General features: G+C 47.5%; 1 protein-coding gene across 1 annotated transcript in view; it reads left to right on the top strand.

Moving 5' to 3' along the window:
* The window catches only part of SYN3 (synapsin III), a 446,058-nt gene that overhangs the window by 398,008 nt on the left and 21,360 nt on the right, over positions 1–26,690 (top strand). The window contains exon 7 of the mRNA XM_055394942.2: positions 22,024–22,166. Within this exon, the coding sequence (XP_055250917.1) occupies positions 22,024–22,166 (143 nt within the window). The remainder of the gene's footprint in view (positions 1–22,023; positions 22,167–26,690) is intronic.

Raw genomic sequence — 26,690 nt, 5'->3', positions numbered from 1 at the left:
TCGGGGTGGGGAGCTGGAAGGAAACCTTAGAAGCCAGTCACCAGTCTCCCAAAGACCCTCTCCTCATACCTGGGGAACCCCACTGCACCATGGTATGTCTGCCCTGACCCTGCCCTTCTTGCCCCGCCCCTCAGTGTCAGCGCTTACTCCACTGCCGTCCCACTCATGGACTCCTCAGTATCCAGCTGGAGGTGTGCAGCCCAAATTCCTATCCAGCACTTCCTTAGCAATGACCTGGCCTGGCTCTTTGGTCTCTTGAGTTCTCTGTCCAATGAACAATAAAACTAAAACTCTCCATATATATAGGCAGATCCATGTGGACTCAACTGTGCTCTCCTATGAGTCCGTGCCCACAGAGAAGGAACCCCCAAGCTTCTCCAGGGTACCTCAAGACTCCATGGTGTCCAGGTTGAAAACCATTCCCTTAGGTCAAAAGAGTGCCCAGAGGTCATGTTCAGCATCTGTTGTTCATTTATTTGTTCAAAAAAATAGATCCCACTAAGATCCCACTATCCATCCTACTATATGGATACATATATGTATGTATACATGTATATATATGGCTGAGTCCCTTTGCTGTCCACCTGAAACCATCACAACATTGTTAAATGGATGTACTTCAATATAAAATAAAAGGTTGAAAATAGATCCCAAACACCTGCTACGTACAAGGAGCAAAGTATAGTGAATCTAGCAGACAAGTCCTGGCTCTCACAGAACTTATATTCCTGTGGGGGGTATAGACAAGTATAAGACAAGGTGAGACCATGGTAGTGCGAGATGAACACGCAACAGGTGATGTCACGGAATGCCATAGGGAAGTGAAAGAGCCGCTTTACCTTAGATTAGGAGAGGCCTCTCCAAGGAGGACAGAGAACGGGACAAAGGCAGTGAGGAGCCAGCTGTGAGACTGTCTGCAGCAGGAGCCTCTCTGCAAGAAGGAAAGGAACACAGAGGCCCCGAGGCAGCACTGAGCTTGGCAGATTCTAGGAAATGAAGGAGTGAAGGGGTGGATGGACAGGAATGAGGTCAGAGAGATCAGCCAGGCCCAGACACGCTGGTGCTTGTGGGCGCACGCTTACGAAACCCTAGTGCGCATGGGCCGGGTTCAGACATTTTGGGCACGTATTACTATGGTGATTTTATTCCCCGCTCAAAATACAACCTCTGACTTAGGATGGTTCGACTTATAATTTTTTGACGTCACAATTGTGTGAAAGTGATATGCCTTCAGCAGGAACCATACTTGGAATTTGGGATTTTGATCTTTTCACGGCTAGTGATATGCAGTTTGATACCCTTTTATGATGCTGGGGAGCAGCTCCAAGTCAGCACACAACCACAAAGGAAAACAACAGACACAGTTACAACCGTCCTGTACCCAGACACCCATCTGTCTATCACTTTCAGTACAGTGTTCGGCAAGTCACATGAGATATTCAGCGCTTGATGACAGGCTTTGTGTTAGGTGATCCTGCCCAGCTGTAGTTAGTGTAGGTGCTGAGCACATGGAAGGTGGGCTAGGCTCGGCAATGATGTTCACTAGGTGAGGTGCACTGAATGCATTTTCAACCTAACGATATTTGCAACTTAGGGTGGGTTTATCAGGACGTCACTCCATTGAACGTCAAGGAAGGTTTGCGAAGAAATCTGGACATGTTCCTCCTTCATACGGGAAAGGGCACTAGATGAGGAGCCAGGAATTCTGACTTTCAGAAAGTCCTCTTCCTTCCTTCCAGGTTTCCTCCCTTCCCTTCCCTTCCCTTCCCTTCCCTTTCCGGAAGCTGCACCATCAGAAGCAAAGTAACCTTGTCCCTCTCAGATTCATCTTCTGCAAAATAAGTTGACTGGGCAAAAAAAATTTCCTTTTTCCATTGAAATACTACAGAACTTGAAATTGTAATGAGTATAAAAGTAGTATTATATTAGCTGTCATTTCACTCTATAACTTTTACAACTCCGCCAGAAGAGCAATGAGGCTACTCTGATGAACTTGGTCAGCCTCAGCATCCAGTCTCCCTTTATATTTTGTGTCCTTGCGGAGCATGGTTTTGAGAAAATCACTAGTGATTTCTTGCTCTTCAGTATCAGGTTATTCTCTAAATAAACCAAGTTGGAAGGAGAAGCCTTATTCTGAAGACTGCACAAAAAAGGATTGCCCAGGAATCCCAAGTTAATGCCTATATTTGAGTGTGCTCTTTGGGTGCTTGAAAAATCAAGCTCTTAAACATTTTGTTTTAACAAAACAATAATCCAATTATTATTGTAACACTGCAGATCCTTCCATGGAACACTGAAAGAGAGTCAGCAAAAGTGATCTTCCAACCAGTAGTGTTCTGGCAAACTGAGTCTCTGGGGGAAAAAAAGTGCCCAAATTTGTAGTGTTGGCCAATTTCTAGGGTGTAAGTCCTTCCATTGGGGACAGTTTGAAGCTAACAATGGTTAATAACTGGCTCACAAATTTTCTAAATATTTAACAATTGCATCCTTGGGAGTTTCTTGATCAGCAAGAAGATCAAACCAGTCAATCCTAAAGGAAATCAACCCTGAATATTCACTGGAAGAACTGATGCTGAAGCTCCAATACTTTGGCCACCTGATGCAAACCACCGACTCATTGGAAAAGACCCTGATGTTGGGAAAGATTGAAAGCAGGATGAGATTGTTGGATGACATCACCAACTCAATAAATATGAGTTTGTGCAAACTTCAGGAGATGGTGAAGGACAGGGAAGCCTGGCATGCTGCAGTCCATGGGGTCGCAAAGAGTCAGACACAACTTAGTGACTGAATAACAACTTATAATTCAGTATGAGCCAGTTCTAGGATGCTGTCACTTCCAGCCCGCATGCATAGTTGGTGCTTCTGGATAGAGCCCCCTTGAAGATCATCATCCAAAAACTGACACCTGCAGTGGCATACAAGGCCCCGAGACCTTGGGCTGGATCCGGGGGGTGGGGGCAGTTAGAATGGGGTATAGGGAAGGGGAGTTGGTATCCTTAAGTTCAGGACCTGGTTTGTTGTCAGAAATGGCCAGAGTGTGACCCCAGGAACAGGCAAGGGGACCCACCTTAAGCTAAGTCCTCCCAAACCTACCTGTACTTCACACACCTCAAATCATACTTCTGGATGTCACCCCCTCAGAACTCCTCCTTCTGGACCCAACTGAAGCAGCCTCTCCCCTTTAAAGCCTTCTATCCCCTCTGCCTTCCTTTCAGCCACCTCCGGACCTAGCCCAGCTCCCTCTTACTGTACTGTCTTACTGTTCTGTCATTCTGCATCAGCTTGTCAGTGTTTCAGACCCCTAGAGCAGAAATATGATTGGAGCCCCAGTACCTAGCAGAGATCCTGATATTTTTGTTAATTTCTCAACAAATTTTAATAATGGGATTTCCTTGGCATTCCAGTTAAGCACAGTTAAGACACTGTGCTTCCACCGCAGAGGACACAGTTTTGATTCCCGGGTAGGGAACTAAGGTCCTGCATACCACAGGACGCAGCCAAAAAATAGGAAGAAAAAAAAAAGACATTAACTGAGCCCTTACTAAGTGCCAGGCAATGTTCTGGTCACTGAGAATACAGTGGAGATCAAATCAGAATCCCTACTTTCATGAGAATTTTGATGCTAGAAGGCACTCAATCCATGGTAAATTATTATCTCATAGACACTTCTCTATGATCACTACTCTTAAGAAGACTAGGAGATGAGAACTTTTATTTTATCTTAACCCTAGCATAGAACCCACCCGTGGGTTCACAAACATGGCCACCCTTCATAGTCCTTTTTTTCTAAATAGAATTTATTTTTTAGAGCATTTTTAGATTCTCAGCCAAATTGAACAGAAGGTAAAGAGATTCCCATAGTCCCACTCCCCCCTTATCTGCATGCTGCTAAGTCACTTCAGTCGTGTCCGACTCTGTGTGACCCCATAGATGGAAACCCACCAGGCTCCCCCGTCCCTGGGATTCTCCAGGCAAGAACACTGGAGTGGGTTGCCATTTCCTTCTCCAATGTGTGAAAGTGAAGTCTCTCAGTCGTGTCCAACCCTTAGCGACCCCGTGGACTGCAGCCTACCAGGCTCCTCCATCCATGGGATTTTCTAGGCAATAGTACTGGAGTGGCTTGCCATTGCCTTACCTGCATCAGTTCAGTTCAGTTCAGTTCAGTCGCTCAGTCGTGTCCGACTCTCCACGACCCCATGAATCACAGCACGCCAGGCCTCCCTGTCCATCACCAACTCCCGGAGTACACTCAAACTCATGTCCACAGAGTCGGTGATGCCATCCAGCCATCTCATTCTCCGTCGTCCCCTTCTCCTACTGCCCCCAACCTTTCCCCGCATCAGAGTCTTTTCCAGTGCTTACCTGCATAGCCTCCCCCATTTCAACATCCCTCATTGGTGTGGTACCTTTTTTACAATTGGTGAACTTTATTCAGTGCTGAAAAGAAATGAACTATGAAGCCATGAAAAGAAATATAAATGCATATTACTAAGAGAAAGAATCCTATCCAAAAAGGCTACACATTGTATGATTTCAAATATATGTAAAAGGGAAAATTGTGGAGAAAATACAAAGATCAATGATTACCAAAGGCTAAAGGGGAGGGCAGAGCAGGCAGAGAACAGTTTTATGGCAGTGAAAGTATCCTGTTTGATTCTGTGATGGTGGATGTGTGTCATTATACGTTTGTTAAAACCTATAGAGTGATGCTAATTTAACTGTAGGCTTTGGGTGATAATGATGTCTCATCGTAGCTTCACAGTCTTTTGATTTTGTATTTTAGTTATGATTTAGGCATATCCCAAGGCCTATAATGTACCATTGTCATAGACCAGGGGTTGTAGGAGGGGGCTGCTGGTGATGTGTTTATCCACTGTTAATTACTTTGCCAACAAAGGTCCATCTAGTCAAGGCTATGGTTTTTCCCGTGGTCATGTATGGATGTGAGAGTTGGACTGTGAAGAAAGCTGAGCACCGAAGAATTGATGCTTTTGAACTGTGGTGTTGGAGAAGACTCTTGAGAGTCCCTTGGACTGCAAGGAGATCCAACCCATCCATCCTAAAGAAAATCAGTCCTGGGTGTTCATTGGAAGGACTGATGCTAAAGCTGAAACTCCAATTCTTTGGCCACCTCATGCAAAGAGTTGACTCATTGGAAAAGATTCTGATGCTGGGAGGGATTGGTGGCAGGAGGAGAAGGGGATGACAGAGAATGAGATGGCTGGATGGCATCACCGACTCGATGGACATGCTTTTGAGTGAACTCCAGGAGTTGGTGATGGACAGGGAGGCCTGGCGTGCTGATTCATGGGGTCGCAAAGAGTCGGACACGACTGAGTGACTGAACTGAACTGAACTGAACCATTAATATTTTAAGCTGAGGTTTTTTTTTACAGGTAGGCAGCTCTGGTAAGAAGGCAAATAGATACAGTTAGCTTGAAATTTCCTGGAGACAGGATGAGAAAAAAAACCCAGACTCTGGCCCCCAGCAGCAAGGGTCCTGTATGAATCCCAGCTCCTGGGGTGGGGAGAGCTCACAGATCAGCATGGGAAAGCCATTCCCACTGCCTAATGGCTATTCTGGGTGTGGGGAGCAGAAGGACACAAAGGGAAGGGAGAGACTGCAAAGAAAGAGAATCAAAAGATGAGGTGAAGGAAAGGGAACCCTGGGGATTAAAGGGGCGACTGCTTCTCAGGCTGAAAATGCCCAATTCTAGGAGAGCCTAGAAAGGCCTCCTCAGGCTTCACCCTGCAGCACCATAAGCCCGAAAGGTGGTGTGGACTGTAGTCATGATTTATAACAAGCCTACAGGTCACCTATTTGGTTATTTTCCAACATTTTAAAAAACAATACACACACATACATACATACATGCTACCTTTCTGTTTGCTTAAGTAAATGTACTTTTAAATGACATTCTATATCCCGTCATAGATTATGAGTTTCATGGACCAGTTTTTCCTAACACACTTTGAAATAAATAACTAAGTGTTAAAAGTTAAATGTTAGCATTGCTGACTCAATGAACATGAACTTGAGCAAACTCTGGGAGATAGTGGAGGATAAGGATTGCATGCTGACATGCTGCAGTCCATGAAGTCGCAAAGTCAAACACAAGTTAGCGACTGAACAACATAGGTCATCCCTTGGACAACCAATGCCATGCACCCTTCACTGTGGTGCACTGGTAGAGGAGTTGGCAGTCTAAGTCCTCGATTTGTGAGCATCTGTGGGCAAGTCATCTGCCCCTCCCTGTATGTCAGCTGCCTCATCTGCAAAATGAGAGGGTTAACCAGATGCCCAGCTGCTTGCTGAATGAATGTAGGATTATTGAAGGCAGTATACCCAGGACAGAACTTCTCAGCACCCTGCCCTATCTTCTTCCACCAAGGCTTTCCCCCACCACCCTGTTACACCCACTTCCCTACTTCAAGGCACATCCTTTTGGGAGAGAAGCCTGCACACATCCAACCCCAACAGGAAAACTAAGTGTTTGAATTAGAAGAAAAAGACCTCAGCTTTTCCAAACCTCAGCACAGCCCTCTTACTTCTTTAACTTTGGTGAAGTGAGTAATACCCCTTGCCAGGGAGTCACCTCCCAACCCACACAAAAGAAATCTCTCTTTTGTTTTTTGAAAAATGTTTACAGTGGCCTTTAATATCTCAATGTGTCCCAAGGGAGTCAGGCAGACAAGGAATCTAACCATCCCCTGGCAGGATCCCTGCACTCAGAGTCCTCCTCCACTGTCTGGCCGGAGACAGACAACACCCAAGTCCTTTAGGAAAGTCAGCAGATTTGCAAACCCTCCCTAAAAGGGCAGAGTGTGGAGAGAGGGGTTAAATACCATGTTTAATGGTCTGCAGAATTGCCCATGAGCAAGATTAGATATGGCATTGATATACCTAACCCTTCTTCAGCATTGCCCCTATTAAAACCACTCTACAGACAACTGGGAGAGAGGCCTCTACACCCAGAAAGTATAAGCCACCAGGGCCACAAAAGTAAAGGAAATATCTTGAATTCTATTTTTATATGTCGACTTTACAAAATGTCTAGATACCTTCTCCATAAAGGTCCTTATAGTTAAGCACAAGCATTCATAATTTTTATAATGAGGTTACACATGGAAATGATAAATATTTTTAGACACTGAGTTAAACAAAATATGTCCTTAATTTTTTTCTTTTTTACTTTTACCTTTTCTAATGTGGCTACTAGAATATTTAGAATTTACACATGTGGCTCTCAGGACAGCAATGCCTTCAACAATCGCATCCACTTGAATCCACTCCTGTGGTCTCACCTGAATCAGAGTGACACCCGAGATAAATCAGTATAGTGATAAGACATCTAAGTTCGAATCACAACTCTGCTACTTAGTAGCTGGATGACCTTGGGCAGGTGACTTAGGGCAAGGCCTGGCGCATAGGAAAGTGAAAGTGTTAGTCGCTCACTCGTGTCTGACTGTTTGCAACCCCATGGTCTGTAGCCCTCCATGCTCCCTCCTCTGTCCATGGGATTCTCCAGGCAAGAATACTGGAGTAAGCTGCCATGCCCTTCTCCAGGGGATCTTCCCAACCCAGCGATAGAACCCAGATCTCCTGCATTGCAGGCTCATGGAAGGAGCTGGATAAAAGTCATTCCCATAGAGAGACAGCCATGTGCAGTAGTCACAGCCAGGAGCACTGAATCCAGACTATGGATAGGCATCCTTCTCCCCTGCTCACCAGCTGTGTGACCTTGAAGCTATTCCACCCTACCCGGGCCTCACTGCAGTACGGCCAGCATCCTGGTGTAGAAGCTCCCAGCAATGGCCACCATGTGGTCAGCACTCGGCACACAGAGCCATGGTGGTTCTCTTGCTTGGCTCCCGTGACTCCCACACCCACCGCACACATTCCCTGCCTTTCTCTTCCTTCTATCTCAGGTCAGTTCTGTACCACTTCGGGCCTCAGCTGCAGCAATCACTGCTTAAAGTTCACCAGGCCCCCTGGAGGTCCCTCCTATCCATTTTCCAGCGTCTGCTGACCTTGGGTATTAAAACCCAGAACTGTTACATCCCTCTTCTGCTTAAAACCCAGCAGTGGCTCCATGTTATCCATGAATAAAGGCTCCAAGATCCCCCAGAACCTACTAAACCCTCTAGGGTTCTCTCTCCCCTCACACCCAGGGCTCTTCACACCCACTCCCTCTCCAGTCCCCAAACATGCAGCCAGTTTTACTCTCTTCTGCCATCACCCACACCATGTCAGCCTCATCAACGCTAGATTCAGCTCAAGAGTTCCCTAAACTTCTCCCGGAGCCCTCAGTGGGCGTGACCCTGACAACGTGCCTGTACTGTGCCTGTGCAGAATTCTGCTGCTCCATTGGCAACTCTAGTGCACTTTCAGCTGCATACCTGACTCCCCTTACAGACTGTGAGCATCTTAGAAGTGAGGAGAGTGATGATGAATTGTTGAGGGCATGGTACGGGCCAGCACTGCCTGAGGACTGGACACAGATTAGCTTCTTCTTCTTACCTAGAGGGCATCTGAGTCAGGTACTGATAACCACTTTACCGCTGAGGGAGCTGGAAGAGAGAGGGTTTTGATATTTGATATTTGGTGAGCCAGAGTTCAAAGCCAGGAGGTCTGGCTTCAGAGATCTCACTCTTAACCTCAATTTTCATTTTTTAAATTAGCATATAATTGACACATAACATTGTGTAAGTTTAAGGTATACATGTTGACTTGATACATTCATGTATTGCAATATGCTTACCATCATAGCATAGCTAAAACCTTCCTTTTTCCCGTCACATAGTTATCATTTCTTTTTTTGTGGTAAGAAAAGATTTACTACCTGCTGTCTTAGTGACTTTGAAATATATAATACAGTAAAAAATAAATAAATAAATACACTAATGTTGACTATAGTCACTTTACCATGCACCGGATCTCCAGAGTTCGTTCATCTTCTAGTTGTCTACTTATACCCTTCAACAATATTTCCCCAATTTCCCCTACCCCCAGCCCCTGTAACGACCATTCTATAGTCTGTTTCTCTGAGATTGGTTTTCTCAGATCCACATATAAATGAGATCATATAGTATTTGTCTTTTTCTACCTGATTTGTCTCATTAACATAATGCCCTCAATGTCCATCCATGTTGTCAGAAATGGCAGGGTATCCTTCTTTCTTGTGGCTCAATTATGTATATGTATATACATATATACATGTATAGACATATATATGTATGTTATGTGTATAATATACACACACGTATATCCCCAAATTTTCTTTATCCATTCATGCACTGACAGACAACACTTAGGTTGTTTCCATATCTTGGCTATTGTGGAGAATGCTGCCCTCAAGTGACTTTTATCTCCTAAGCTAGCATGCTTAATTTTGAAGCCAGGAGTTCAGAGAAGGAAGGCAACTTGCTGGAACTGGAGCCCAGGCCTCTTGGCTCTCTGTGGTCTTTTCTTTGGTTTGGTTGGTCATGTGCCTCTGCCATGAAAGCCCAGGCTGATGGCCTGGAGGGGGAGGCGGGACCCTAGGCGACTGGCAGGCAGACATGGCCCGAAGCAGTGAAACGTCCACAGAGAGGTTGAAATAATAAGCCTGGCTGAGGGAGCATCTGCTTTGTTTGCTTGGCATGGTGTGTTTTCATTACACAGATCTGGAATCTGATCCTGCCTGGGAGGCTCTGAGGCTCCCTTTATTCTCCTGTTGGGCAGAAAAGAGACTGGGGTGGAGCAGCTTAGCCAAGAAGTGCTGACAGGGAGGCGAAGCCGGTCAAGTCCAGGGTCGAGACACTCCCTATGAAAGCCCAGACAAAGGGGAGTGCTAGACAGAGATCTGGGGGAGACGGGCTCACTGTCAGGCCCTGTCGCACAGAGGGGTGATCATGTCACGGTGAGTCATACCTCTCCAAGCCAACCAACATGGTGCCTTACTACGGATGGCTTCAGGCAAGAAAAAGGCAGATGTTAATGAGCCCTGCAAGGAGCCTGCTGCCCTCTCTTCAGCCCACAAAGGTCACACAGGGAAGGGGGGAAAAGGCAGGAGAGAGGTTCCAGTTGGGTCAAGGGAAGATTCTGGCAACTTTGATAAAACCACTAGTAATGGTGCTATTTTGCTATTCATTGTGGAAGGTCTCTTATGAGGAACCACTGAATGAATGCCTTTTCAAATTAAGTGTTAAGGGACAAAAAAGTTGACTCTTCAACACAACTGGGGCACTTTGTCAGATAATTGCACCCTGGGTCTGGATTGGAAGAAGCATGAAAGGTCCTCAACCAGCCTCAAGCCTAACTGTACTGCTAGAATACCCTTTTCCAACCAGTCAGCTATGTTGCAGGCACTGTGGGAGGTGTTGGTATAGTAAGAGTAAGGAGTTTGAAAAATCGAATGCATTTGTACGAATAAAGATATTAAAGAACATGCTTAGTTGTGCAGGCAAATGGGTTTCCAGAATTAGACAGACCTGTCCATCAAATGCACACTTTGCTGGGCTGCCTCAGGCTCCCCTGTGTTGGGCTTGACTCAGAAAACTTAGGATCTGAGAAGTGGAGCAGACTAGTGCTGTTGTGGGAAGACAGCTCCCAAAGACAAAGGAGAGAAGAATGGGTGAGTCTTCTTCGTTTGCCCCATTTCTCTTTCAGACCCTCTGATTTGAATCTGTCACTTCTGAGGAGGAGGAGTGAGCAGTGGGGGCAGACGGGCCAGCAATGTCGCTCCCTCCATGTAGAAAGAAACTGCAGGAGTTTGGAAATAAGAGACTCCCCTAATAGCTTTCCTCCAACCGAAAGGTACCCTGCTGCTGACGACAAGGACTGAGAGCCCCCAGGGCCCAGGGAAAAAGTCTGTCTCCAACGAGAGCCTCAGCGAGAACACCTTGATACAGACAGCCTCATGGGCAGCAGAGCTGGCTTAGACAGCCAGTAGCCAGTAAATGCGTCGACCCTGCAAGAAATGGAAAATTCCACCTCAAACTGGCTTAAACACTCTGAAAGACCAAGGATTAATGTCTCAGTGTCACTGAGATCCTGGGCGCATTCTGTCTCTGCCGGCTGGCCCCAGTCCCAGCTTCACTCTTGGGCAGCTTCCTCGGTCTTACCCCTGCTGCTAGCGGCATTCTGGGATGTTCTCTTCCGTCTCATTGAGCTGATCTATTCACGAGTCCAGCCCTGGGCCATTGAGACAAGAGTGCCGTGTTCTGGTTGACTGAATATAGTCTGGATTCACCTCTTGTGTGGGGAATAACCAATTCCCCCTGAAGCCCATGGTCAGGTGAAGGTGGGTAGATGCCTAGACAAAACTGGAGTTCTGTTAGGTTGGAGGAAGTGGGGAATAAGTTTTGAGCAGACCCTGAGATGGGGACTTGCTTCAAGATGCACACTGGGGTCTGAGCTTGGAAGCACTGCCTTGGGAAGTGAGGGAAACAGGATTAGGTGGGGGAGAAGTTGAATTCAGTTACATTAAGGACCTCAGCTGACTCCGTAAGGAGTTCCAGGGCTGAGGTGGCCCTTCAGAATTATCCCAAATCATGGCAAGGGGTTGTGCCATTAAACTCCTGCCCCAATCAGTCATCAGGTGTGGGCTGCCCTAGGAGTGTGGTGTAGGCTTGGGCAAGGCATCTCCCCTACCTAATATGTCACATATGTATTTGTTTACTAACTGCTCACCCAACCCCATCAGTGTATTCCCTGGTGCCCACAAGAGTGCCTGGCTTACAGTAGGGGCTCAATATTTATCAAATGAATGGGTGGATTTGGGAGCCAGACAGACTTTAGCTGGAATCTCAGCACTTCCATATGCCAGCTCTAGGTCCTGCAGCCAATTACATAACCTTGCTGGGCCACAGTCTTTTCATGTGTGAAATGGGGAAGTCACAGTACTTACTATATAGGATTGTCACAAAGGCTATGTGAGTTAATATGCAGCTGTTAAAGTAGCGCATTAAGAGTAGCCGTCGTGGTCCATCGTTATAGTCATTGTTTATTCACCAGATAGGTCAATCAGTCCCTGCCCAGTGCCCCCCTCAGCCCCCAGCCTCTTCTTTCCACCCAGAGGTGGAGGGGTGATTCAGGTGGTGGCAGCCTGCCCAGTGAGTCAACTCTGAGCCTCAGCCATGCCAGGGTCCCTGGCACAGGCAACCCTGTCCAAGAGGCCCTGGGGTTGAGTCATCTGGGCCACAATTCCAGCTGGGGGGACACCTCGGCTGTGGAGTTTGGCTGGCAGAGTTTGTCCTCCCCAAGACCTTCCAGGAAGAGACTGGGCACCTGCCCCATTGTACTCCCAGGCCTGGCCTACCCTTTGCCAGCTCAAGTCTATCTGTCAGGAGAGTTTGCAAAAGATCCAAGTGAAGATACAGGGTGGGGGTTGGAAGGAAAAAGATAGAAGGAAAAGAGTTGCCTCCATCCTTTGCTTTCAAAGCAGGGCAGTGTCATGAACAGATCATGGGGTTCTGATCTCAGCAGACCAGTTTCGAGTCTCCGTCCCTCCACTTACTAGCTGGGGCACCTTGGACAAGTCCTTTGCTTCTCTGAGTCTCACTGGTGAAGTGGGAGGTTACAGGGAGGCTGGAGTGAGTGGTCGTGTTGTCTGCAAGTCCCACATCTTCCATGAAGAGGTCTCAGATCTGCTCTCCGTGGTCTCTGAGCTTCAGTGACTCTTATAAAAGGGGAGGAGGAATTCTCTGCACATTTCCCCCACCTCCCACGGGAGGAGGTGGGGCCAATCTGATCTACCCTTCCTTCCTTCCTTCATTCATCAGCTCTCTATTGAGCACCAACAGCAGGCCAGGTGCTGTGCTAGCATGGGGTATGGGAATCACGGACTAGTGGGAGAGGCAGATGGTGTATAAATGAGCAAATAAATACACTTGCAAACTTTACTCAGTATAGGCAGAAGAACAACAGGTTGTTACGAGAGAAAAACATGGTAGAGCTGTTGGAGAAACTTCTGAGGTGGTGGCCCGTGAGCACAGACTTGAGGAAAGAGAATGAGCCCGCCTTGTAAAAGCAAGAGTGAAGACCCTTCGGAGAGAAGCGCATATGCAAAAGCCCAAAGGCAGGAAAGAGCTGGGGTGGTTGAAAAAGTGCCAGGGGCCAGTGTGTGGGAGCATTGCGGACACATGCAGAGAGTCTGAGAGCAGGCGAGGAAAAGGTCTGGGTGCACAGGGGGCCCACCTCCTGATGCCCCTCATCTCAGGGATCAGCCTTGCAAGGCCTGTTCCCACTGCCTTAACACAGTTGCCTTGTTATTTTTTTCCAGATTTATAGTTGTTTACAGAGACACGGCTCATGAGGGTACACCATGGCTGGATTCCCCTAGGGTTGTTTGTGAAGAGTAAATGAGATGCTGTAGATAAACTGTGTAGTACAGTCCCTGGCATAGTTAGTGCTCAAGGAGAAATAGGTATCTTGAAAAAAAATACGTGTAAAAATAATGAGAATATTTACAGTCCCATCCCAACACCCACTTCGAACTGTTACTCTGAGATTTAAAAGAGAAGAAAAGCCTTGGGTTTCAAGTCATCCTCTTCTCCATAATCACAACGAAGAAAGTCAGAGTAGAATCCATCACCCCGTCTGGGAAACCTGCCCTGGCTCCCACCGCAGGGTGCAGCAGGGTCCCTGTGTGGCAGCATCTGTCACCCTCTATTGAATTGTCTGCTTACCGGTCTTACCCATGGACTGTGAACTCCTCAATGACAGGGACTGTTCCTTGATTCTCCATTTAATATAGTAGTTAAACAACATTTTATTTCAGATAGGTTTAAGGACTAGTCCAAATTGCTTACTCTCATTAACTAGCCCAAGTCCCTAAGAGACTGGTCTTGATGAATCAATCTGGAATAGAATTTATGTCATTTAAAAACACAGTATCCTTCTAACTTTCCTAAGGTGGGGACTGATTTAAAGTACAGACTGGTTTATTGGCTATCCCACCCCCGTGGGTTTCTCAAACCCACATTTCACAGGAGGAGCAGACAGGCTCTTCTCCAGGGACGTTGCATTAGAGGCTTTCATTATTCACTGCTAGGGGAGGGTGCCAGAAGTAATAACATTAGGCCCACAGTTCCCAAACTCTGCACCCAAGGCCCTAGGGCAGCAGTGTATCTTAAATTTTCAGGGGGAAACACAGCAGTTCTCGGCATCAGTCAATCATCATGCAAATTACTAGCCGAGGTGGTTCACAGTTTCAACATTAGATCACAGCGTATTCCTTTCAGTGACATCACATTTTTGCAAAACTGGGGTTTTGGTGGTGGTTTGCTAAAAGGCAAGTACTATATGAGAATCAGTATGGAACAGGAAATGGGGGTGAAGTATCTGTTCTGATTCTAAGGTTGGGGAATGTATGCAGTGCCCAGCAAGCACACACAGCTCGTTTGTAAGTGATTTTAGTTATTTATGAATGAAATAAAAATATTATGTACATTGTTTATTTCAGTGACTAAGCTGGTAGGACATAAATAGTTGGCACTTCTTTTGGCCTTGGAATGCCGTGAAATCATCCCTTAGATGGACATCGTACATCCAGAAAGTGGGGACTTGTGCATTAGGTTCTTTGTAACTCCCATTTAACTCTTTTAAGATTTTGATGCTGAACTCAGGAATGATTTTGAGCTAAACTCTGTGAGCGTGGCTTAATGATGTATGCATGGAACCCACCCTTGAGAGTCAAGGAGCTACAAGGCTGGGAAATATTTACTGGGCAGGAAAATATTATTTAGCTCATCTCTCTCACTCCATCTAACTAGCTTCTTAATGAGCGTAGACCACTTTGGAATGAGCTGGAAGCACGCCTTCCTGTTATAAAAACAGAAAAACAAGCATGCATTTGTGTGCCAGGGTTATGGTTTTATTATCTCGAACTAGGAGTGGCCTGAATATCCAGCTGGCTCAACCAGCTAATTATTGCCGGAAAGAGAGACGACAGAGCAAGTGTTCTGAAGCTACAGTTATTATTTTTGGTAGATCCCCCCGCTTAGCTTTTAGCTTATTCATAAATAAATCAGCCAGTTCAGTAAATTGCCTCATATAGTTAGTTATCTTTGAAAAAAACAAGCTTGCCCCGGTCATCACAGCAGATGGAGCCTGCTCCAAACTGGGCCTTCGACAGAAACCTGATGGAGATGGATTTGGCTGGGGTGAGCTTCTGGTCATACTCGCCTGAAACATTTTCTAGGGTATTGGAATAGGGCGATGGGCTTCAATGGCTCATGTGTATTTCTATCAATGTTGATTCTGAACCATCTTCTAAGAAGGATCTTGGTCCCATTCCCCATGTTCACCACTGAGGGAAAGTGGGATTGCCCTTCCTCCAAGCATGAATCCTTCTTAGCCCTCAGCTTCCACAAAAAAAAACTTCAAGGCTCCGTTTTCTGCTGATACTTGTGAGTCTCTTTTCAACAGGCAGCGTCAGCCCTAGGGCCACTGTACCACCTTTTCCCTTTGCCTGAATTCCCTTCACCCAGCTGTTCCCATGACTGGCCTCTTCATTCATTCTTTCAGCAAATATTGAGCCATCTGCTGTGTGCCATACACTATGCTGGGTTTCAAGGTATAAAAAGGAATGATAATAATAGTCAACATTTGTTGAAGACCTGTAATGAATGAAGAGTTCTTCTAAACCATTTACATGTATCTCTTTTGATGCTCAACAGCAATCAAGTCATCCACACTGGATATTAACAAGTTACCCACATTTTGCTAATAAGGAAAGTAAAACACAGAGAAGCTAAGTACCTTCCCCAAGGTCATACAGCTAGCAAGTGAGGGAGCTGGGCTTTGAGCTTGCCTTCTTCAACATTTTGTCGTATTGTCTCCCTAGAAAGACACAGGAGGCTCTGGTTTTATTCAGTATTTGGCTTACATTTTAATGGAGGAGAGAGACAATAATCACATTAGCAAATAAGTCATTTCAGTTAGTCAAAGATGATAAGAAAAAATAGTAATAATTCAGTGGAGACTTCTCAGAGTGGCAGGAAGGAGTAGCTGCTTGATATCAAGTAGCTGGAAAAGCCTCTGAAAAAAAACAGCCATGGGAAGGTGCCCAGGAAAATGATTTCAAGCAGAGAGAATAGCAAGTGCAAAAGCAGTGAGGCAGGGACAAGTTGGGCCGAGTGCAAGAGAAAGAGATGACCAGGAACCAGATCGTAGAAGCTTTTTTACCTGGGCTGCACACATTTTCCTGGGGAGCTTCCAAAAATACTGATGCCTTGGCCCATGCCCAGAGATTGAGGAAATCAGTCTGAGGTTTTGGCTCAGGCAAGAGGAATTCTAAATGAGATGACTGCAGCAGTCCAGTGCGAGATGGTGATGGCATGGACCAGGGCAGTGGTGGTGGAAAGGCAGCATCTCTCCTTCAGCCCTGCTCCCTCCACACTGCCCACCTGTGGTTCATGGGAAGCATGCACATCCTCAGCCTGGAGAAACCAAAAGCAGGATGCTCCCTGTGGATAGCCTGGGAAGGATTCAGCACCAGAGACATATCAGTCTTGGTGGGTGTCCCACTGAAGCCCCTCCTGGACATAGCACAAGGGAGAGTGGTAGGCTGACATAACCTTTTCCTAAGAAATCACCGTCTCACAGTCTCTAATCGCTGACAGCCCAACCTTATTATATCAACGTGGGTGAAACTACCAGTTCTTGGCCATAGTGGTGTCTGTCACAGCTCACTCTGGGAGGCGGCGTCTTTGCCTTCTTGCTACAGCACTAGCTGAGAGAGTGTTTATCGGGGTTCCAAAGAAATGGAAACCATAAGGAGGGTATGCTGCTGCTGCTGCTGCTAAGTCGCTCCAGTCGTGTCCGACTCTGTGCGACCCCATAGACGGCAGCCCACCAGGTTCCTCCATCCATGGGATTTTCCAGGCAAGAGTACTGGAGTGGGTTGCCATTGCCTTCTCCGATAAGAAGGGTACACATAGACTTATTTTAAGGCATTGGTTTATGCGATTAATTTAGTGGTGCTGGTGGTAAAGAATCCACCTGCCAATGCAGGCGACATAAGACAGGCGGGTTCAGTCCCTGGGTTGAGAAGATTCCCTGGAGGTGGGCAGGGCAACCCACTCTGGAATTCTTGCCTGGAGAATCCCCTGGACAGAGGAGCCTGGCGGGCTACAGTCCGTGGGGTCACAAAGAGTTGGACATGACTGAGAGATTTTGCTCGCATGTTGGGATGGGTTAAGAAGAGACTGACTTGGGCATACCTGGGTGGCTCGCATCCAGTGGATGAAAACCAGACTCAAGGCAAAGAGCCGAGACTTACCCTGTATGATCAGTCATTGGAACCATACGAGCACTCTTGGTCTAATATACAGTAGGACAAGTTCCCTGAGATGCTATGAGCTGCCTTGCCCAGTCGTGAGCTCCCTGTTATTGCTTGAGGTGTTCAAGCAAATAGCACACAGTCTGCTGAGGCTGTAAGGATGAGTTTCCCATCCTAGGCCTGCATGAAGCCACTGAGAAGATCCGGAATTGTCCCTTGACTCCTCTCTCGTTTCTCTCCCTCTGCACATATGTGCGCACGTGCAAGCACACGCACACTCACACTCACACGAGGGAGGTGAAGCCGTTCACAAAGCTGGAGAGGAGGAGAGTGTGAGAAACCACACAGGGGTGCAGCGAGGAAAGTGAGGAGGAGAGCTGGGAGGGCAGGGGGAGGGAGACAGCACTGAGAGGGGCGGGAACGTGGGGAAGGGGAGACGAGGGAAAGGAAGAGATGGAGAAAGATGGGAGACGTGAGCGGTGACCGAGGAAGGTGCAGCGGGCAGGGGGACAGAGAGGAGACGGGTGATGCTAAACGTAGGAGGTAAAGTGTGGGGGAAGGCAGTGGACTCGGGAGAGGGGAAGGATGGGCCGGGAGGAGGGGAGCGGGGAGAGGCGGGGGAAGGAGGACGCCAGAGGCAGGGCTGGGCCGAAGAGCGGGCAGGGCGGCGGGCGAGGATGTGAGTCCTCAGAGTCAAGGAATTCACTGGGCACAGGTCCCCAGAGCAGCAAATGGGTAATCTTGAGTCACAGCTCATTTAGAGCTTCCTGTTTTCAGCTTGTCTCTGTGAACAGTTGGAGGGGTTTCCAGCTAGTAAATACATCGGAGTGCCAAGACTCCCTCCCCTGGCTGTGGCCGTCCCATGGCCGCCCTTCCCCAACACCTTCTCACGCCACCTCCCTTAATGCCCTGAGCACCAGCCCAGCGGCTCCTCCAGCGCCACCCAGCAGGCCACCTGCTCCCCTCCGCAAGGCCCCTGACTTCGCCAGGTTCTCACAGCTCATGAAGGGAGCCGGGAGCCTCTTCCAAGCACTGCACTCACGCTCACCGATTGCACCACTGGCGCTCCACTAGGAAGCTGTAAACCTTTTAAGTGTGGAGTCCAGCCTAAGCATTTACAGGAAAATTTACTTTATAAACAAGTTTCCCTGAAACACAGTTTCTTTGCCTTTTTCCAAGACCCCGTATTTTTCCTTCCATCCCTTTGCACTCTTCCCAGTTATAAGCACATCTTTATCCATCCTTCTTCAACTCAACCCAGCAGACGTGTCTGGGCCATCCACAGCATTCCAGACAGCAGGGTTACATCTGGGAACAAGACGCCTTGTCTGCCCTCAGGAAGCTCGTGTCTAATGGGGAGACAGACATGGGTGGAGTAAGGTTTAATGGGGCCCAGACAGCACACAACTTGAGAATAAAATTACCAGCCCATGTATAAGAAACCTGGGTTACGTGTTCGGTCCTGGAGAGGACAGGATGAGTGCCCCACCCAAACACCCGACTCTAGGAGAGAAGGGTTCACAAAGGAAGGTTGAGATGACCATTAATTAATTAAACCATTGCATCTGTCCTTTCTCTCTTTGCTCTCTTTTGTCTATCCTGTGACTAAATGAATGCATACATGATGCATTCTACAAATATTTACTTAAGGATGAAGTTTAGCTTCTGTAACAAAAACCTAAGATGGCTTAAACAAGCTAGGACCTTCCCTCTCACATAACCAGCTCCCTCCATCCTTCCTTCCGGGGGTGTTGCCTTTCAGATACAAAGTATATGATGGTGCCCCTCCAGCCAGCTAGATGAGGAAAGAAAGAATGGCAAAGCATTCCGCCTTCCCGCCTCACACACACACACACACACACACACTTCCCTTTTAAGGCAGACCTGGAAATTCAAACCCAACTTCTGCTCAAGTCCCGTTGACCAAAACATGATCACCCAGCCTTAAGTACCTGAGCACACACAGGTGCCAGGGAGATGAGGAAGTGTCATGTTTATTCTGGATGGTCATGCACCCCCAGATTAAGGCATTTCACAGCTATAGAAAAAGAGAATGGATGCTGTGGGCAACTAGAAATCTCTGAGACAGGCTGTGATGGATGTTGTGCTTACTAGGAAACTGAGGTGCGGAAGTAGCTCTGGTCCTTTCTAGGTCCATCCACTGACAAAACTGAATTAAACAAGCTGTCCCTGCAAGCTCCCAGCCCCATTCGTTAATTTCAGTAACTCTGACGCTCCTTAGCAGATCCCAAATGTTGGCCGAGGGTGAAATACTATGACCACCCAAGGAGTAGTTGAAGTAAGAGGAAGCATTATAGACTGTGAAGAAGTTGCCAGGGGGAAAAAGGAAGAGAACCAGAAGAGAATAGTGAAACCAAATTTCAAGAAGTTTAGCGATTTCATACACCATGGTATGTCAAAGCAGCAAGAGGACCGAAAGAAACTCGATTGGATTCACCAATGAGGAGGTCAGAAATGACCTCTGCCAAATCAGTTTGGGTGGAATGGTGGGGAATGGCATCCAAAGAGAGTTGGTTTGGGAGTGAGTGGGAAATGAGGATGCTGAGATGGAGAGAGTGGTGGTAACTGAGGTACTGAAAAGCAGGAACAACTCAAGGTTAGTGGATCTGTGATCATGTTGATTCAAAAGATAAAGAATCAATGAAGAGCAAGAGCTGGAAAATGCATGGCAGAAATACAGTTTGGCTGCTTTAACAAAGACCAAAATAACAGTGGCTTAAAGAAGATTAGGTTTACTTCGCTCTCATATAGGAGTCTGAGCATACACAGTCAAAGGCAGACTAGGGACTCCATGGTGTGAGAAATCCAGGTTCCTTCCACCTTATTAGTCAGTCATGCTCAACATGCAGCTTCCATCTTGAGGCCCGTGAAGGCTGCACCAGCTCCCACCATCATGTAAACATCCCAGCCAGGTAGAAGGGAGAGGGAAAGGGAAGCGTTCTTTCATCTTAAAAGCACCACCCAGAGGTTGCTCACATCACATCTCCTCACATTTTCACTAGCTGGACTTGGACACTTGGCTACACCTACCGAGATAAGGGAGACTGAGGCCAAATCCCTAGAGAAAACTTAAGGGTCCTATTACTGAGGAAGGAGGGAACAGCAAGCAGTTTGTCCGACTCTGTGCAACCCCATAGACGGCAGCCCACCAGGCTCAGTCAGAGCCTTAGGGGACCTAGAACAAAGGGTGCTTTCGGCCTTCGGTGGGGGGAGGCTCGCTGTCTCAGAGGCGGGGACACGTAGAGAGCTGAGAGGAGTGGAGGTCTACCGAGCTGAGCTCTTTGCGATCTGTTGGACGGGAGAGCAGGCGTGCACTCGTGGACACACTGAGATGGTTCGGAGAACACTGTGCTTTTGGAGGCCTGGGTTTCATGCTCAGCTCCATGCTTAGCTGCTCTCTGGCCCTGGGCAAGGAGAGAAATCTCCGTTTCCACATCTGTTAAGTGGTCAAAATAATGCCCATCCTGCCTGCCCCACAATCCTGTTTCGAGTCCCAGAGGAGAACTGAGGAGATGTTCTGTAAGTGTGAGGTCGGGGCAGATGTGGGCGGCATCGATATGGGGGGATGGAGTGGTCTAGGCACTGCTGAGCCTGAAGGGCAGGTGGGAAAGGGCTGCAAGAGGCTGTAAGGACAGCACCACCCCACACACAAGCTCCACACACCCATCCCTGAGGATCTGGCCTCTGCCCACTGCTGGCCAAGGAACCCCTCTGTTGTCCAAGTGAGAATGACAGGGGAGGGGACACGCAGCCATGCACAGGGGCTGGAGTCAGCCTCTGGTGTGTCTTGAGATCGCCCTCCCAGAGCCTTGGCCTTGTCCCCTGCCCTTGGCCTTGGAAGCTCTCCTGAGACTTCTCACTGACCCCAGGGCACGCCCCATGTCCCTGGCCTCAGCCCAGTAAACAGCATGAGTGAGTTTCTCCCCCAGGCCTCTGGCCTAACAGAGCTAGCTGTGTCACTCCCTCCAGACACATACATGCCCACACTGCCTGCACACTCAGAAGCACCACACCACGTGTATCACACATGCAAACACCGCACACATATGCCACAAACTTCACATTCCACACACACTCTACACGTTCCCCGCAAACTTCACACATACAGCCTGTGTGCACACACCTGCCCATGCACACACACGCACACACACACACACACACACTGGTCTCTCTCTCCCATATCACACCCCCTGCCTGGCTCCCCACAGTGGTGCAGGAGTGCTTTTTCTAAAACACAAATGTGGCTACTTTCTTGTTTAAACGCCTCTCCTTCAAGTGGCTGTCCAGAGCCTTCAAGCTAGCATTCTAGCCCCTGCCAAAGCTGTTGAGGCCCACCATGGTCTATTCTCTGAAGACCCTCTTCAGATATCTCCACCCTCCTGCCCCCTCGGCCTGTCTGTACCACTGACCCATCCCCCTCCCCCCAACTCCTCCTGCCCCTGGCGTTTCCATCCTCCATCCTCTCCAGAGAACGTACCTGCTTCATAGTCCATGTGAGAATCACTTTCCCTCTCCTGACCCCTATTCAGAGCCCAGCCCTCCTATATAGACTCCCTTGACTTCCCCAGGTGGAATGCTGCCTTTGGGAAGCAACTTGCATCCTGTGTCTGCCTCACCTGCCAGACAGATGACCTTCTCACGGTCACTATATATGCAGCCCTGGGTCCCAGCACAGGGTATGTGCTCAATGAACACCAGATATGTGCTACTTATCCCCTCATCCTCCCAACAGATCAAAGTAGAAAACCAGCACGACTACCAGGACATCACCAGCATGGTGGCTATGGCCAAAACCTATGCCACCACCGAGGCCTTCATTGACTCCAAGTATGACATCCGCATCCAGAAAATTGGATCCAACTACAAAGCTTACATGTGAGTTCCTGGGCGGGGGCATGGGCTGGGAGGCTGGGAGGGAGGGTTGGAGCAGAGTGTGAGAAGAACCGAGACTAAAGATTCGTGGCATGCCCCGTCCTCTCCGTCCCACGGCAGAGACCCCGGAGGGACATCTTAACTTCCCTTTCTGTCTCCTCTACTTCCCTTCATCTCTAGTTAGCACAGAGGAAGTCTGCTGTTCCATCAAGGCTTATTCCAGGGCAAAAATCTGTCCACCTAAATGAGGGCCATTTCCCCCAGAGAAATGCAGACTGTTGGCCTCTTTCCAAGTATATAGGGGATGTATGTCACAGGAGACATACATGGAAGGGACACTTGGGGACACATCAAGGATGGCCTTGAGTGCCTTGCTGAGGATTTTGGATTTTCTTCTCTTCCCTTCTGAGCAGAGAAGTGTCATGACCTGACCTGTAACCATGAAAGGAAGGCTCTGGGGGCTATGGGCTGCAAAAGGGTTTCTCTGGGACTAATAAGATCAGGTAGGAGATTACACCCGATTTCTTCACCTGCAAGCAGTAAAAACCACATCTGACTAATATGGTGGAATGTTTTTAAAGGGAATTTATTAGAAACCCATGGATGATCAGAAACTTAAAAAAACTAACTAACCCCAAATTACCAATTTCAGAAATATTGGGATTCAGGGCAGCCCCAGGAATCTGGGTAGCCAGAAGTAATAGACAATCTTCGTGGCACCCCATTAGGAAGGGAGTCTACCATAATCATTTTCAGGGCTTAACTCAAGATTACGATTCTATGGAAACAGTGCTGATTAGTCCAATGGTGGTCACATGATTATCAGAAGGCAGACAATCAGTATAGAGAGTCCCACCAAGACAGCACGCAACACAGGCAGGGTCATTATCCAGTGGAGATAGAGGTTATGTGACTAAAAGAAAAGGGATGAATGCCAGATAATTCATCACACATTCATTCCAGGGGTGGTTCAGGCAAATGATGACTCATGCTGGAGCTGTGGTTACAAGGATGAGTGGGAACTCTTAACTGCATGGAGGGCTCGGTCTTTTCTGCTCCAAGGCCTCTCTGTCTTACTTTGGAATAGTGCTGGTTCCACTTGAAATGATGAGACTCCAGAGAGGCAATAAGTGCCTGGTCTCCAAGCCTGGATGGAGTGCTGACTGCATGGTTCCACTTTGAGGACTGCAACAGATGGTTCTGGACAGTTGGGAAATCTCTCTATGTGCTTCTGTGTGGTGGAGCTGTGCTGTAGGTCAGGGTCAGCAAACCACAGCCCACAGGCCAAATCTAGCTTCCACCTGTCTCAGTAAGTAAGGTTGTATTGATCACAGCCATACATCTCCATTCCTGTATTATCTAGGGTTACTTTTGCTCTACCTGGATTGCTTAGCCTGGAGGTTGGCAATTTTTTTCTGTAAGTGGCCAGATGGTCATTTTAGGCTCTGCAGGCCTCATAGTTTCAGTTGCAACCACTCCAGTCTGCCACTGCCTGGAAAACTGGAGAAAATGCAGTCCGTTGACCTACAAGGAAATATGCCCAGGAAAGGGATGGAGCCAAGGAATACTTCTGGCCTGTCTTGCCAACCGTTCTCCCACCCAGAGCCAGGCCAGACCTGTCACTGCTCTCAGATGCCTTCAGGGCGATAAAGTCACCTCCCTACACCCATAACCCCTCTGAGTCGGAGAACATTCTAGTGCATGGTCTACATTCCTGAGGCCTCCACCATCCTTCATGATATCATTTCCCTCCTCTCCTCATTGTTAGCGTTTCCACTTGACACTGACGACACCTTGTCCCAGTTTCTCTTCTTGAGGATTACCTCATTGCCGCATTCTTTATGCTGAGCCTTTCTGTCCCGACAGCTCCAATTTGTCATTAGTTATGGCGTTTCCTGGACCCTGCATTGGCCCACGTCCGAGGGAAGGGGTTCGTGTCAGACCCGTGTAGAATGCCCTCTCCGCCCATGACCGTTCAACGTCCTTTCTGGGCAACTTCCTGCCCTGCACTCAGGCCTTTGTGCTTGTTCCTACTGAGTGTGATTGTGTCTAAGTCCTCTCAGCAGACCGAGCTGGGAAGTAAATGTGTGTATCTCAATCCGTGCATACACACACGTCTGTAATTATTTCTGTCTGTATATATCCATCTATAGCTAAAGCTAAACAGTTCATATTGATGTGTCAGACTTCCAGCTAGTACTCAGTTTTCAACACGATTCACTTTAACCTTCCCAAGTTGCTTATGTGTAACTTTCCACTCCCAACAGGGAAAAAACCTGACATCCCCCATCCTCCATCTACATACTTCTTTGTTCAATCCCAGCACATGTGTATAGTTGCAGAAGTGTCAAGCTGTAGCCCCATGAGAAAAAACTTTACCAACAACTATGGTATAGGACTTACATATGGTTTCTTCTGCACTTAGGCACCCAATCTCCACTAATTTCCAAAGTGAGTTAGGTCAGCACCTTTCCACTCACCCCTTCCCTCTTCAAGAAGGGGGTCAGCATCAAACCTGTGTCATGAACATGGATTCCATTGTCACAGCCTACATTCCATCCTACATTCAAGCAGCTGCATCATGTTTGGGCCAATCAACTTTTTTCCCCAAACCTGTGATCAGCTCTGCCATGGAGAGCCATGGTTAAGAGCACAGAGCTTCTCAGATATGGTTTGGTGGCTTCTGTCACTCAGTGGAACCGACGATAACAATAATGTCCATCTCGCTAGGTTTTGTGAGACTGAAGCCTGTGTCTATAAAGCTTTTAGACCCGTGTCTCAGACATAGAAAGCGCTCACCGAATATCAGCTCTCTCCACCATTATCTTCCTGGAAGGAGGCCAGTCCAGCTTGTGCTCCTGCTGTTTCTGGCATTAGAATGCCTTCTTTTCTCTTCTGCACTTACTGAAAAATAACAGGAGCACCCACTGTACTAAGAGATTTATGAGAATCTTTCCTTTAATCCACATGATGCCCTATAAGCATGGTTCTAAAAGGGTTCCTATTTACTAATGAGAAAATACTCAGAAATGTTGTCCGTGGTTACACTAGGAAACACTACAACCAAGATCCACACTCGCACCTGTCTGACTCGTCAGTTCTTGCCTTCCCTTCCCACCATGCAGACCCCACTCTACCATAGCCTGCTCATCCTTCCAGGGACACCTCAGTCACTGCCTTCTGGGGTCACATAAAGTATCGGAAAAGTTGTTTCCCCAGAATGCCTCACACCTCATGTGTGCTGCTAACCCTACCATGCCTATGTTCTGGTTTTAGGCTAGTCTACCCTTTAAGGTGGTGAACAGTTGGAGGAGGGGGGTCATCTCTGCACACTCAGATTAGTCCTGTAGTCAGGACATAGGGTGGCCTGATGATTGTTTGCCAAGTTGAATTTAATTGCATTGAGTTGAACTTAACTGAACTGAACTGAACCAACTGAAGCTTATCAGTGTCACTGCAACACTTCAAGCATTATGGCTCCTGTTGGCCACCTGTTCTCAGCATCTGCTATCCTCAGATACATTGTATTTTCTCTTTTAGAAAGACACTTGATAGCACTGGTTCACCCTTGAAGCTCAATCACATGCCTTTCCTTGGTCATGAAACAGATCACTTTATCACTTCCATTTTGCTTAAAGCCATTCAGTCTTTGCTGAATCCGGATATGCCACTGGATATACTTTTTATTTCTCTTTAGCATACACAGCCCCTTAACCTAGTAAGTTGTTACCTGGAACCTACTACCTGCCAGGAACCTTGGATGCTAGAGGTACAAAGGGGTGAGTCAAACATGCTTCCTGCCCTCAGGGAAGTCAGCACACTAAAGCAATCATTGCAACAGAGACAAGCATTTCTAAACATTGGTAGAATGTAGTATAGGGGGCTCTTATTGGGGCAGTGTCATGTCAGAAAGTCACATTTTCAGATGAAACTTGAAAGATGAGTAGGACTTAGGGAGACAAGGATGGAGATGAAGACTGTATCAGGCAAAGGGGAAAAGTGTATGGAGGCCTATACACAGGAAAAAATCCATAGGCTTTGGAGCACCCAAAGGGAGGTCAGTTGTTGCTGGAGCAGAAAAGGCAAGGGTGAGAGGGTGATGAGGCAGAAGGCCTTCCTGCTCTGCACCATGAAAAGGCAGTCACTTCTCCCCATTGGTTATTTTTCCTACATTTTAGTGCTCAAGAAAGATTCCAGAGTCACCAGGGGCTATACTACCCTAGTTCTTTTAAAAAAACAGGAGGCCATTTGAAAGATTTAATCTGATAGTGTAGGGATTCATTAAATTCAATTTTACATTTCAAAGGTGGCTTAGGAAAAGATACATAAGACCCAAGAAATAAGACAATCAACATAAGGGAAATAAAAACACAAAAAATAAATCTGAAGACAGGATGTGTATCTAAGAATGAACATCATAGTGGGCTTCCCAGGTGACGCTCATGGTAAGGAGCCCACCTGCCAATGCAGGAGGCATAAGAGACATGGGTCAGGAAGATCTCTGGTTCAGGAAGATCCCCTGGAGAA

This window comes from Moschus berezovskii, chromosome 6 (genome assembly GCF_049115385.1).
Source record: "Moschus berezovskii isolate FMDL1 chromosome 6, NW_MosBer_1.0, whole genome shotgun sequence".
NCBI lineage: Eukaryota > Metazoa > Chordata > Mammalia > Artiodactyla > Moschidae > Moschus > Moschus berezovskii.
Note: the sequence above shows the minus strand (reverse complement) of the source record. Positions and strands in the feature narration are given on the sequence as shown.